At 42.7% G+C, this 14126-nt stretch overlaps 1 protein-coding gene across 1 annotated transcript in view; it reads left to right on the forward strand.

The window, feature by feature from the left end:
• Window positions 1-14126, forward strand: part of WLS (Wnt ligand secretion mediator) — a 104838-nt gene that overhangs the window by 55663 nt on the left and 35049 nt on the right. The window contains exons 3-5 of the mRNA XM_081306155.1: window positions 7042-7166; window positions 11653-11814; window positions 13002-13138. Coding sequence (XP_081162281.1) covers window positions 7042-7166; window positions 11653-11814; window positions 13002-13138 — 424 coding nt within the window. The remainder of the gene's footprint in view (window positions 1-7041; window positions 7167-11652; window positions 11815-13001; window positions 13139-14126) is intronic.

Consider the following 14126-nt stretch of genomic DNA (forward strand, 5'->3'; position numbering starts at 1 on the left):
AAAGGAGATATCAGTGGGAAGTGAACATATGGATTTAAAACTCAGGAGGGGAAATCTGGACTGGAGAGGGAGATTTGAATCCCAGGAGGAGATGGGTGTCCCTCTGGGTAGGTGTGTGGAGTAGCAGAGAAAAGATCTAACTGACAACCTCATAAACACAAACAGGTGTAGCTTTTCCATATTCATTTGGTTATAGAACAAGTGATGTTCCAGTTACCCTTTCCAGTTTTGCAGCCTTGACACAGTAGTAGTCTTGGTTACAATGTGAATGAGTTGATGTTTTCTAGCTGAGAAGTGCTATCATTTTGCAAAGGACCTATTATGAACAATGTTTTCCTTTGTCCCTAGTTATGTTTCATTGACAGATAGCTGATTTCAACTAGGAGATAATGCAATAGAACATAGCAAGAGAAATGGATGATGCTTAGAAACACGTCTTTGTATACATGGAAAGTATTTCTCCACAATGCAAATGCTTGTCATGATGGAGAAAGATGAGAGAGGTAGTATGAACTAAACTATTAGGCTGGTTTGTGAAATAATTGCACTCATTCATTGGTTTAACTGCTCACACCCAGGCCTGTAGGGCATCTTAAGAACACAGCCAGGGCCAAATTTATAATTAGCTGAGGCCATTTTGGCCAGACCTAACCTTGGATACAGGACAGGGTTGGTTTTGTTATTTCCTTAATTGAAAGCGTCAAGAAAATACAAGCCAGGTCAGAGAGTTTTTGATTGGGGAAGGAATGCTGCATAAATAACCCCAGATTATATGTCTCCTGGAGAACAGGAGGAGGCTGGTCTGTGAGGCCTCCTTCTGAGGTTAGCCAAACAAACTCTGTGACTGGCAGCTCCCCTATGTAATGTGGGAATGCACATGAGCCTTTTTGAAACCTCTTTAATTTTTTTCCCAGGGCAAGGGACCAGAAAAGTCAAGATTTCGATGGTAATCTAAGAGCTTCTTACAACCATAAAAAAATCCTTTATCTCTATTCTAATATAATTTATCCTCCTCTTTCCCCACTTTATTTTCACTTAATTGCTCAACAATATACCCATCCTGGGACTGGCCAGAAAGGGCACTTGTATTTTTAAGAACTTGCTACGTGCCAGGTGGTCAACAGCCTTAAAGGGTAGGTTCCTCTATTTCTATTTCTATTTCTTGCAAAGTTGGAAACTAAGATGTATCCAACATAGTTCAGATATAAACATAGAATTCAAAACTAACTCTGTTTGCCTCAAAACTTTTAGCTCTTTGTGCTGTCCTGGCTGCTTAATACCTACTACAGACATGGAGAGGTGCATGGAGCATAAGTAAGGAGCACTCTGGGGACTTGCATTGAGGCCACCAGTCACCTTCCCTCCCACTCCATGGACCATGTGTTTACATTAAGCAGCTGCCCTAGGTTTCTCAGGGCTGCCTAGTCTCTTTCCTAGCTATTTGTTTTCCTACCACTTTTTTCTTATATGAAGGCCTTGCTCTTCTCTCTGACTTTCCATTTGCTCAGGCAGGGCAAGGCAGTGTAATTAGTAGCGACCCCCTAAGGACACTGGGTAGTTGATGATTCCCAGGATGGAAAAACGTGGATCTTTCTGCCTGCAATGACACTGCGGGCTGCGTCTGCTCCTACAGAATCCTGGAGTGCAGGTTTCTTCAGGTCAGTGTGCCGCCCCCATAACAGGATAGAAATAGTAAGTGTAGTGAACCACAGTGCCCTTCCACACTTCCCTTCCTAGTATTCTGAACAAATTTTCCACCAAATAAAATATGTCTCCAAAGCCATTTGAGATAGGTGAAGCTTACCCAGCCCATACGACCTAGGACTTAGATACCAAAACTGCAAGTCTGGTATGTGGAAAATCATGGATTTGCAAATCCATAAGTGCCTTATGCGATACCTTGCACCTTTATCCCGTGGAACTGGTATAACCGGTGTCCTTATTTTATAGGGAAGGTTCTCTAGGTGCCAGATGTAGCCCTGGCCTTTCTGTGATTCTCCCCGGGAATTCAAATTGGATCCATGGCCTTCATTATCTCTAGAGGGTGTGAGGGGGAAGTATTGCCCACGCAGTATCCCAGAACTCATGAAACTGGTGTTTTATTACACTCAGTGTAGTCATTAAAGATGAACTTATTTCCAAGTCCATCAGAAGCAGAAGAGAAAATGATTCAGGCAGCCGACTACAAAGCTTTGCTGGGTTTCTCTGCCCATTGTTTTCCTGTTTCTGAGTTTTTTGTTTTTTTTTGATCCAGGTTTGAATTCATAGAGGGAACTTCTGTTGCTGAAATTTGGCAACTATTTTGAGTGAAAGATAGGCATAAAAATCTCATTTTCTGATAAAATGACAACAACAGTTGGGCATGGTGGCTCTTGCCTATAATCCCAGCCTCTTGGGAGGCTGAGTCAAGTTCCAGGCCAGCCTTGGACCCGGTCTCACAATAAAAATAAAAAGAGCTGGAGATGTAGTTTAGTGGTAGAGCACACCAGAGTTCAATTCCCAGTACCAGAAAAACAAACAAACAAAACCCTAACTTTTGATGTTTTCATTACTAGTCAAAGCAATTTTCATGCAATAATTAATTTAATGATCACACAATCCTAGACAGTAAGTCCTAGTCTCCTGTTCTAATGGGGAAGAAACCTGAGTGTCCATCCAGGGATGATACCACACAGGCCAGTGAGGGAGACAGGAGGGTCACTGGAACAGGGTGTTCTTACTCTATTTCTATTTTTACTGTGCACCATGAAAGATGTCAGAAGGCTCTGAGACCATAGGATTCTTGGAAAACTGGAGGGGGGTGTTCCCGGGTGGGGGCTTTCTGAGTTCTGGCTTCCATTCCTCACACAGAAACTAATAATGCCTGTACTCCAGATGACACAGGGAGTGCGTAGATGGTGAGTGAGGATCAGGCAGAACATGCCAGAAATTCACTGGACAGTCGTAGGAAGCTTTAGAGGGATCTTTACCTGAGAGGTAAATGGGGAAAAAAAATGGTGATGTGGGGTGGGGGAGCCTGAAGAGATCTTGATGTCTCCTCCTCAGAGTGACCCTGAGATCACCTATGCAGAGATTTGTTTCATTTTATTTTTAGTGAATTATTGACAATAAAAAAATTGGAAGATGTTTCATAAAAATCTGAATTTCTGGCCTCTCTTTTAAAAAATGAGAAGATCTGGTAAGACTGCCTGGTATCTGACAGTTGTTGACAGAAGCTAACTGTTGGCAGCTGCCTCCTCTGTCAGGGTACCCTCCCACTCAGAAGTTTGCCTACAACCTCGGGCCCGTTTGGGGCAGAACACTTCAGGAGTTCCGTCCTTCCTGTCCTCCAGCTCGGAGCTCTTTGGATCATGTCATCATTTTCTGGCCCTTTATGGAAAGGTTAGCACCACTGGAGGATTCTAGACTCGATTTTGAACTTTCTTTGCTGCCTCTCATGAATGTTGCCTATTTCTGACCTGTGTTGGGTTGGAGTTGAGTGGCTCTTCTAGGAATGCTCATTCAGCTCTTTTGTTTCTTTTGAATGTTACTGTTTTCTACTAGCAAAGGTACTGGAGGGCAGTAGGGCTCTGGAGTGATCCAGATGGAAGTGGAAGTCCAGCCTCTTCCATTTACTAGCCATGTGTACTTGGGCAATTTATATAACCTCCTCCTCAGAGGGTGGAGGTGAGACTGAAGGAGGGAGTTCAGACGTGTTAGCACCTGACATTGGAAGCTACTGTTCTTTATTAAAGACTCTAAATATTATTATTTCATGACTGATTTGGGGGGCTTTTATCATAAGTTAGTGATACAAAAATGATGACTGTCTCTTTAATAATAAATTTATTGTATATATTCAATGCATACCACCTGATGTTATAGAGTACATATAGACAGTAAAGCAGTTTCTGTAGTCAAACAAGTCAACCATTGTGGATACTCTTGTTGCAAATTTAAGAAAAAAGGGGGGGGGCCTGAAATGATGGATGGGTTGTCTTTTGAGGCAGTTCTGAATTGGTCTGTCCGTATTGCCAGCAGCAGTGTGACTCTATGCAAGTTACTTAATATCTGAGAACCTCACCTTACTTATTCATTAAAAGGACATACGTCATAGAGTTATTAGGAAAATTGAATGAAGTAATTTAAATGAAATCCCAGAAGCCACTGGGGCTTAATATAAAGTAATTGTACATTAAAATAGTGTTTAAAATTTTTTGTTTTTCCTTTGAGAATCCTCAACAGATTAGACTAATGGTTGGAGCTGGGGCCAGGCCAGGAAGTAAGCCTATGTGGCCTTCTTCTTTTCTCTCTCCCTGAGACCTAAGCAGACCCCAGCGACATTTGTGGGGCCCACTCTTGCGAGTGTCAGAGAAGGCTGTCCACCATATGTCTAAATATTTAAAAGTGATAAATCAGGCTAACATGTTCCATTCTCCAATTTACCTTCATGATGAACTAGAAGGCCAAGTTTGCATTTGGGATTCTTGGAGTCCTTGGAATTCTATGGCAAAATGTGACTGACTAGAAGTGTGGGACCCTGGGCCCTTTTCTTCCCCCTGGCTCTGCCCCACAGAGAGGGGCCTGTTGCTTGTGTACAGACACCCCAGCCTCCCAGCCCTGCATCCTGCGAGGAAAGGCGCAGATGAAGAAAACCACACAGAGGCAGAACCCTTTAAAGGGTGGGCCCCAGATTAAGGACCCATCCTGAATGTGTCTACAACCCATACTGTTCTTATGAAACCCCACTGACCCACCGAGCACTCTATCAGGACTGCTGCTGATACCCATGGGAGCAGATAACGTCTGCAGCCTTTTAGATCTGTACTCCAGTCCAGTGGTTCTCCCAGTGCCCCTTCAACATCTCCAAAGTTCCCAGTTCCTAATCCTGGTGTTAGAAGTGAAGAGCTTGTACCTTCCTAGTATTTGACTCTCTGAGGGGAGCTCCAACCAATTCTTCCTGTTGATCACTGAGGCTGCTAAGCAGGGAACAGTTGAAACCAGTCTGACCCCTAGCCAAGGGCATATCCAAACTCCGAGCACTGCTTTTTGCCAATTGGGAGTCACTGTTTCTTATATAGACTCTTACTCTTGCCCAGGTCTCTGCATTGCCTGGCTTCCCGAAGCCCAGTCTCTTCTTGGTCTGTGCAGAGATGAGAAGATGAAGGTGAACCAAGGGCTCAGCTGTTCTGTATGGGGACCTTCCCTCAGCCACCCTGTTGTCACTTGCCTTCTGCGGCCCAGGCACTTGCAAATTCTGAATGACTTGGGGCTCCTTCACACATGTTGGCACACTTTTTGAGAATATTCCCTCTGTGGCAGTTTAGGCTTTGGCTGTCAGGAAACCCTACTTCATCTATTTCTCATCTATAAAATCATTGAAATGATTCAGCTTCCAGCCACAGTAGACCAGTTCATAGGAAAACCCTAATTTTCCAGATAGCAGTTATTTTTATCTGCTGCCCTTGTGACTTGTATGTGTTCAAGTTCAGCAAACATTTATTAAGCACCTACTGCTTACCATGCAGCATTCAGCACTTCCACCAACTTGATCTCCTTTAGTTCTTATTCAACCCTAGAGGTGGGTATTACTATTACTTTACAGATATGGAGTCCAGGAGTCCAGATGTGGAGACTGACTTAAAGGCTGAATAGTCAGAGCCAAGAATTGATCCCAGTCTCTTAACCCCAGTAGAAGCTGGCTTACTCATTTTAGAAATGTGGTTCGTGCTTTGTTTTTGTTCGGTTTTTCTCTTATTAAAGTCCTCTCTGTTTTTGAACTTGCTCAACATAGTAAAAAATAGACAAAATGGATAGATGAAATTCTTACTAACCTACTCTCCTTAATGAAGAGTAGTGAGTTAAACCCATTCACCGCCCTTACTGATATGGAAGTATTTGAGCATTGGTTTTAAATTATGTGCTCATTAGTATATTTCTGTCCATGTATAAGTCCTTAAATTTGAAAAGACCCTTTGTCTTCTACATTAACTTTGTCCACAATACAAAGAAGGGGTTTTGAATGTTAGATAAATAGCAGATCCTGTATTTGAGAGCCTCTTGGGTATAGTTTTAATAAGGACCTTTCAGACCAATGTGTGTCCAGAGGAGAGCACTGAAAGGACATAAGACATGGCTCAGAGTGGGTCTCCGTCCCTTTTCTGTTGCTATAACAAATAAAGCAAGAGGTTTATTTGACTCACAGTTTTGGAAGTTCAAGGTTGATTGGCCCCACCTGTTCAGCCTCTGGTGAGAGACTCTGCCTACATGACGAGATGGGGCTGTCAGCATGTCACCATGGGGTGGGAGAGTACGTGCAAGAGGAGATCCCTTGATGAGTCAGGAATCAAGAGGCTGGGGAGGGCCCAGGCCCTCCTTTTTATAACAACTCGTTCTCAAGGGAACTAAAACTTCTGCAAGACTTAAACCACTCTGTAAGACCAACATTAATCCATTCTTGAGGGTGAAGCCCCCCTGACCTAACAACCTTCCTCTAGGCCCCACCTCTTTAAGGCCCCACCGCCTCAGCACTGTCACACCAGGTGTTCTTTGGGGGACGTACTCAACCCACACGCAAACCAAAGCAGGGTGATTGAAAATCTTGGTCATGTTTTTCAGAGAGGAGAGAAAACACAGGCAGATGAGGTGTGGGTTTCAAATACCTAAGGCACTCTTTATGGAAGAAGGAAGAACCTCACCTTCCATATGGCTCCTAGGAGCAGACTTAGCCCTAGTAGTACAAGTTACAGAAGGATGAATTCTGACTGTGAGTCATAATCTCACTATTGGAACTGTCTCAGAAGGCCTGAGGCCCCTTTCTCTAGAAGCATTTAAGTGGCAGCTCTTGACTTTGGAAGAGTGGTTATGGGAGGGGACACAAAATCCTACTTAGAATTTAATCCTATGACTTTTAGGTCTTCAGTTTTGGAATTTGATAGGAACCTAACATAGCTCTTTGGTCTTGTCAGTTTTCATGGCAGAGCCTGTAAGAATTTTTTTTTAAGTGTTTTCAAACTATTCTTCCAAAAGCCATTTCTGAATTGTGCATCCTTTCACTTGTAGGAGAAAATGCAGAAGTTTCCATGGATGTGTCCCTGGCATACCGCGATGACATGTTTGCTGAATGGACTGAAATGGCCCATGAGAGAGTGCCGCGGAAACTCAAATGTACCTTCACCTCCCCCAAGGTAAGACACCTTGATGTCTAAGTTGATGGAGTTTCTTTCTCTTCAGTCTCCAAGTATAGGGAAATATTTGCTTACACGACACAGATGTGTCCATCATTTTTTTTAGCAAGCTTGAGCCACAAAGGTTAACTGTTAGTCTTTTTTTCTTTTAGAGAGAAGGGCAATGTAGATATTTCATGTCCTTACAAAGGAGAAAAGAACAGAAGGAATGTCTGTTTGAAAGGCTTTAGTTGTTTCCCAGAAATACTTCCATAAAACAACTGGTTCTTTGGAACATAGCTGAAAGGGTTTGAAGAATGTGGCTCAATTATTTCAGGGGGTGATATTCTGTTCATATTGCAACAGTACTGGTGTCTGCCACATAGTTTTTTTATACACCTGTGTGCCACCACAGCTAATGTGCAGGTATGAAGATCAACAGTCCCATAGGACACCACAGACAAAGGACCCAAGGGGGTAAATTCAGTTTCATTAAGAACTCCTGGTCATCTGACCCTTCTTTACGAATCCCCCTTCTCTAGTACTTCCAGAAAAATCCAACCACTCATGGAAAGAAATTATTGTCCTACATGGAGAGTAGGGAGACCTTTTCTTGTGGACAAAGATCTTAGATTCCTTATCAGGTATTGAGTCAGTAAGCACCAAAGGACAGTGGGACTCAATGGTTTAAGGACCAAAGTAGAATTAGCTGGGGACCTTTTCAAATGTCAAGTGCTGCCCTGAGGTCTCCTTCTCCCCCACCCTCTCACTTTTGAAAGTCTCCACAAAGAGTTACCCTTACTCTTATTCCTCAAGGGCATCAACAGCCCAATGAACTCTGATGTCTCCTCAGGTGAACAATGTTGACCTTTTCTTTGTGCATGAAGCACAGCAGAGGCCAAACTCAGCACTGAAGCACATTCTTGGTTATGTCTTTTCTCACTTGAAATCTTCAAATCAGCTGCTCCTGAAAGACTTGGATAGCTTTATAAATACCTCCTCCACTTTTAATCTTTTAATCCTTCTCCTTTCCTAACAGTGGCCTTTCCTAACTTTGCTTTTTACAAAGTCGTCCTCCTCCAAGCTTAATAGACTAGAATTACACACAGTGCCAATTGAGTACCAACAGTATCCATATCAAGTGCAAGCCTGTCAGAAATGTAGATTCCCAGGCCACACATCAAAACTACTGTTTGAGGGCATTTTCTGCTAATAGCAGAGCATAACACAGACTGGGTAAATTATGAATAAGAGGAGTTTATTTGACTCACAGTTCTGGAGGCTGGGAAGTCCATGGGCATGGCACAGATGTCTGGCAAAGTCTTTTGTGCTGCACCAAAATATGGTAGAAGACAGCTAAACATATGTGAGATACAGAGAGGGGGTAAAATGGGCCCAAAACGAGAGGACAAATCTAATACCTAACCCACTCTCACAATTGACCCATGCATGAGGATAGAGCCCTGTAGACCTAATTACCTCCCAAACATCCTACAACAATTAAATTTCAGCTTGAGTGTTAGAAGGATCAGTCAGAGTATAGCATCTCCTGAATCAAAATCTCAGGTAATAGGACCAAGGACTCTGCTAAACACCAAATATGGAGATCCCACACACACAAAAAAAACCAGCCATCTGGAATTGTTCTGAAAATGCCCTGGGGGCAATTGATAGGTAAAAGATGATGAGAGAGAACCTAGAGGAAGCTAGCAAGAGGAATAGCTAAAATTTTTGGATCTTTGTGTGCAATGGAGGAAATTAATTAAAACCTTTCTCACTGTCCTTGCAAGTTGATTGCATCTTTCCGAGGAGAGACAGGTTGAATATAAGCCAGAGGGCTTTGGATATGGAATTTCATCCTCAGAAAAGGGAAATGTCATTTCTCACTTTCCTTACACACTGGGAGGGGGGAGGGGTGTTTCCCTGCTACCGCTTCTTAATGACAGTTGCTTAATTATCTTTAGGCTGTGTTGATCCCTTTCGAGAAAGATATTAAACCTTGAAAGGTGTGAAGGAAATGAATCATCAAATCCATGCTTTTTGATTGCAGTGAAATTTAGTCTTGAGTCTGAAGATTAAATGAGAAATTGCTTGAAAGCTTTTCAGTCCCTTGTGGATTGTGAAGTTTTAAAAAAAAAAAAAAGAGTCAAGTTTCCACCTGCTGTAATTTGTCCTAATTAGCCAGTCTCATGCTGGAGCTAGGGGAGAACTGAAGAGGTAGAGGAAGGAGAGGGAGAGGGAGAAAGAGGAATCTTTTTTTTTCTTAAGTGCCCTAAATACTGGCAGAAACAGAACTTCAGTGTGGAAAGAAAAGCCCTAACAGGACACAGTGAATCTGTCTCCAATATAGGTAGGCAGACTAGCTCCCAGAAGCCCAGATGTTATGGTCTGACTGAACTTGAGTAAATTTGTCTCATGGGTGGTAATGTTGCACTCTCTGTGTTAACAGGGAATTACTGATACCCAGAGACCCTCAGCAGGGAATCAGTGACCCCAGAGATCATCTTATTTGAATCTCTTGCTTTACCTGGAGAAAAGTGAAGCCAAATGAGGTGGGGTGTCCCAGGGTACCCAGCCAGGGATAAGGTCGGGACTAGAATTGGAGCCCCCTGGCCTACAGCTTAGCACTGTCCCCATCAGAGCACAGTACCTGCATTTGGGTCTCACCAAGGCAGGCATTTTTTTTTTTTATTTCTGCCACACTCAAGTGTCTTCCCCATCAGAACCAGAGGCGGCAACATGGCGTGACTGGGCTTGAAAGCCCTGGGTCCTCAGCCCAATGGAGACTATGGGCAAGACACACATCAAATGGTATTATACTAAATATGTTTTGTTACCTTCCTCCTCAAATTCTTAATTTCTATAAATAAAATAAGACCCTGACTGGAGACACATCAGAAAACTGTCCTCTTGCTGTTACCACAGAGGGTAATCAGCTTCCTTAATGCAGCTTAATCTAAGGCTGAATTAGAGCCCATAATGTATTTTTAGTAGTTCCAACAGAGCCCTGATTCTTGCCTGATTTGTAAGTATTCGAGAAAGCCTTAGTGGGGAGGGAAATACCATCTATGTAGAGAGAATTATCCAACCTACATCCAAAGTTTGAAATAGAAGCAAAATTCTTTCCACAAAACTTAGTTATTGTATTTTTTTCCTTAATCTCATCTGTCAACTTAAATCAATTGATAGTGTCTAATAAGAGTCTCCCACACCTTAGAAGTTTGATTATCATGAATGATTAGTGATGTCTGCATTGGGTGGAGAAGGGAAGAAGAAGCATTTAAAACAGGGATTTGCCTGCTGTCCCTCCACATGGGCCACGAGTGGCCTGTGTCCCTGCCTGTTTCTTGTGCTCTAAGTTCTGACTGTCTGGTGAGGAACCCATCAAGATCACAGAAGGGCAGAGCCCTTCACATGCCTGATTATAGACTCCTTACTATCTTCTTCCTTCTGACTTTCAAGTGGATCTTTTGCTCTGAAATTTTATGACAGATTTTGGAGGTCCTGTGAATTAACTCAGGTTTAGGAATGACAAAGTAGGTCTCCCCTGTAGCACTTCCTTGATCAGGAAGTGCTAAGCAAACACGGAAGCTGGCACATAAATCCAGTGTTGATGGCAGACTTTCTTCTGCCTTACCCAGGGGACAGTCCCTGCCTGCGGAAGCTCCTGCCTTTACACACCCACGTTTGACCCCTACTCCCCCTTCTCTCCAGGCACACGTAGCCAGGAGCCTGGAGAGGTAGCGCAGAATTTAGTTTTCAAAAGCAAGCTGTGCCCTGTTCCTGAAATCCCAACACCGTGTGCCATGCAGTCCTCTCTTAAATTGCTGCCCAGAAAATCCAAGAAGTCTTTTCCAGAAACCAGACTTATTTTCTTTTTAAAATTTCAGCTCCCTTCCACCATCTTGCCTCTTAGTCTGTCAGGAAGCTTGGGAGGGAGGAAATTCTGAGTGGCCATCACAGCAAACTAATCTCATTATTACCTTTCTAGACTTTCTGTCTTCCCCAAATCCCACAAGCTCTTTGGGTTACTTCTTTTCCTGTCAGATCAATAAAAAAAAAAAAAAGATATTTTCAGCTTCTTGTACTTCACCATAAAAATAATCAGCCATCATAAAGAGTGTAATGGACTTCATCAAGGGCTTCTTCCAGAATGTTTAAAGAGTGGACTGTCCCACAGAGCCTCAGAGGTCTCCCGTGATGTGGCACAAATGAAAAGCTCTCTTAGCCTTTGGTAGACCCTCAGAGTGATCTGATGCGAGACTCTACCAAGGATTGAAGAGCTGAGAAAGGTGTGAAGAGAGAGTTCGCTGCTTTTTACCTGAAGTGTTTGGTTCTACCATAAATGTATTTATTTTTGAGGTGGGGGTAGCTGGGTAGAAACCTTGACTCCAGTGTTCCCTGCTAATGTGCTTTTTAAAATTGGTGATGCCAGGCCCATGTATGAGAATTCAGACACAGTCCTTTGGAACTAATGACCTGCCTCAAACCCTGTGCTCTTCCTCAGACCCCAGAGCATGAGGGCCGGTACTATGAGTGTGACGTCTTGCCATTCATGGAAATCGGGTCTGTGGCTCACAAGTATTACCTCCTAAACATCCGGCTACCTGTGAATGAGAAGAAGAAAATCAACGTCGGGATTGGAGAGATAAAGGATATTCGGTTGGTGGTGAGTGAATGTAATTGATCCAACAGGTGGGGCACTAAAACACTGGCCAAGAACACCACCAATTCTTGTGTGTGTGTGTGTGTGTGTGTGTGTGTGTGTGTGTGTGTAGGGAACTCCATCTCACTCTTGGCATCTCTACACTGCACTTGTCTCTGTTGTCTCATCTGAGAAATGGAAATAATAGCATACCTGTAATGGCAGAGATCATGAAGTAAATTGATTTGTGTGAGAGATTACAGAAATGGAAAACAATGCAATTATTCTGCTCACTTAGGGTTTTAAGTGGGCTTCAGATCACTCAAGATCATTATAATGGTTATAAAATCACGATGATATGATCGTGATTGCATATTGAACGACACCAAGATAAAAGCAAAAAAGAAAAAAAAATTAACATGTCTCATGTTGCGAGCCCAAGTGGTGTTTTAGGTTCTTTTCCAGTTTATGTGTTTAATCATGGAAATAGTAGCACCTGGAGCAAGGAGAACATTTAAAAAAAAAAAAAACCTAAAACTGTTATAAAAGAGATACATATCTAATGTAGAAATCAGAGTACAGGACACAGAAGTTCATAATAATCACCTATAATATCCCACCATCTGGAGAAATAATCACTATGAGGTTTTGATGTATTTCCTTCAAGTTTGTCTCGTCTATGTACACTCCCCCACTCACACACATAGAGCACATTTTATGTAAATCATTCCCTTGTAAAAGAGTGAGATCACACTTAACTGACTTGTTTCTTGCTTTTTTTCCTCTTCATTTAATAGTATATTGTGAATATAGTATAAATCTACTTTGCAATACTGCTTAACATTCCATTGCAGAGATTTATCTGAATGCATTTTTATCAATCTCAACTTATTGGACATGTGGGATATCTCCAACATTTCAATGAAATGATTCTTAATCATTCCCTCAGCAGAGCGTGGCCCATTTTTATCCTTTTTAGTATATAGTTCTACAATACTTGAGGAGGGGTCAGAGGGTTAGGAGGGCAGTACATGCTGTGAATATGAATACTTTTGATCTTGAAAGTTCAGCAGAAAAACTTTCCACTCATCTGTCCCCAAAATGTATTTGATGGTAAAAGAGAGAGAGAGAGAGAGAGAGAGAGAGAGAGAGAGAGAGAGAGAGAGAGAGAGAACTAAGATATATTCACCTTTAAAATCGGTCTTGTCTAGGGAATCCACCAAAATGGAGGCTTCACCAAGGTGTGGTTCGCCATGAAGACCTTTCTGACGCCCAGCATCTTCATCATCATGGTGTGGTATTGGAGGAGGATCACCATGATGTCCAGACCCCCAGTGCTTCTGGAAAAGTAAGAGCTGAACACTTTTAAGGAACACTGGCTTCCCGAGATTTCCAGGCTGCAGTTCTCACTGGGGCCCAGGTCAGGCAGCCGCTGTGGGGAGAGTGATTTAAACATTAGTCATCCTGGGCTCCATTTGCTCTTTCACATTGAAAATGCAAAGTATTAAATCCTAAGGGCTCTACCTTTCTCACATTTCTGTCTTTGCTCTTCATTCCTGTGACCAGAATCAGATACCTCTCTCTTTCATATGGAGGAGCTGCTAGGCTCCTACGCCAAACCCCTGTCCTCCACAGTAATGTGATGCTCTTGCAGATGTATTCCTTTCTCTCTTCCATTTCCATTAATATAAAAACATGCTCTGCCATCTCCCATTCTTTGACAAAACTCTATCTTTCCCCACTTTACTCTGAAGCCACCATACCATTTTTTGGCTCCTCTCTAAATCAGGAATCCTCAACTTTCTTGTCCATATATTGCTTCTACTTTTCTGGAATGAGCCCATTTCAGTCTGGATTTGTTCTCACCACTTCATGCAAACTGCTTTTCTTTGGATCATTAGTGATCCCCATATTACAAATCCAAAGGTCATGCCACGTGCCATGGTGCATGACTGTCATCCCAGCAGCTCGGGGAGGCTGAGACAGGGGGATCCTGAGTTCAAAGTCAGCCTCAGGAATTTAGTGAGACCCTAAGCAACTCAGTGGGACCCTGTCTCTAAATAAAATATGTTTTTTAAAAAAGGTCCTGGTTTGTGGCTCAGTGATTAAGTGCTCCTGAGTTTAATCAAAAAAAAAAAAAATCCAAATGTCATTTTTCAATCCTCACTGTCCTTGACTGATCACCAGCATTTGACATGGTGGATCACTCCCTTCACCCAGCCTCCTCCACCCTTCTCTTAGCTGCTGTGCTTTGTCAGCTGTCACCTGGTCTCCATTACTATTTCCTCCCATCTTTCCAAACTCTTGGACTCTTCCCTTCACTAGCTTCTTCCCCA

Source organism: Spermophilus citellus (genome assembly GCF_964194105.1).
Source record: "Spermophilus citellus genome assembly, chromosome: 9".
In the NCBI taxonomy this organism is placed as follows: Eukaryota; Metazoa; Chordata; class Mammalia; order Rodentia; family Sciuridae; genus Spermophilus; species Spermophilus citellus.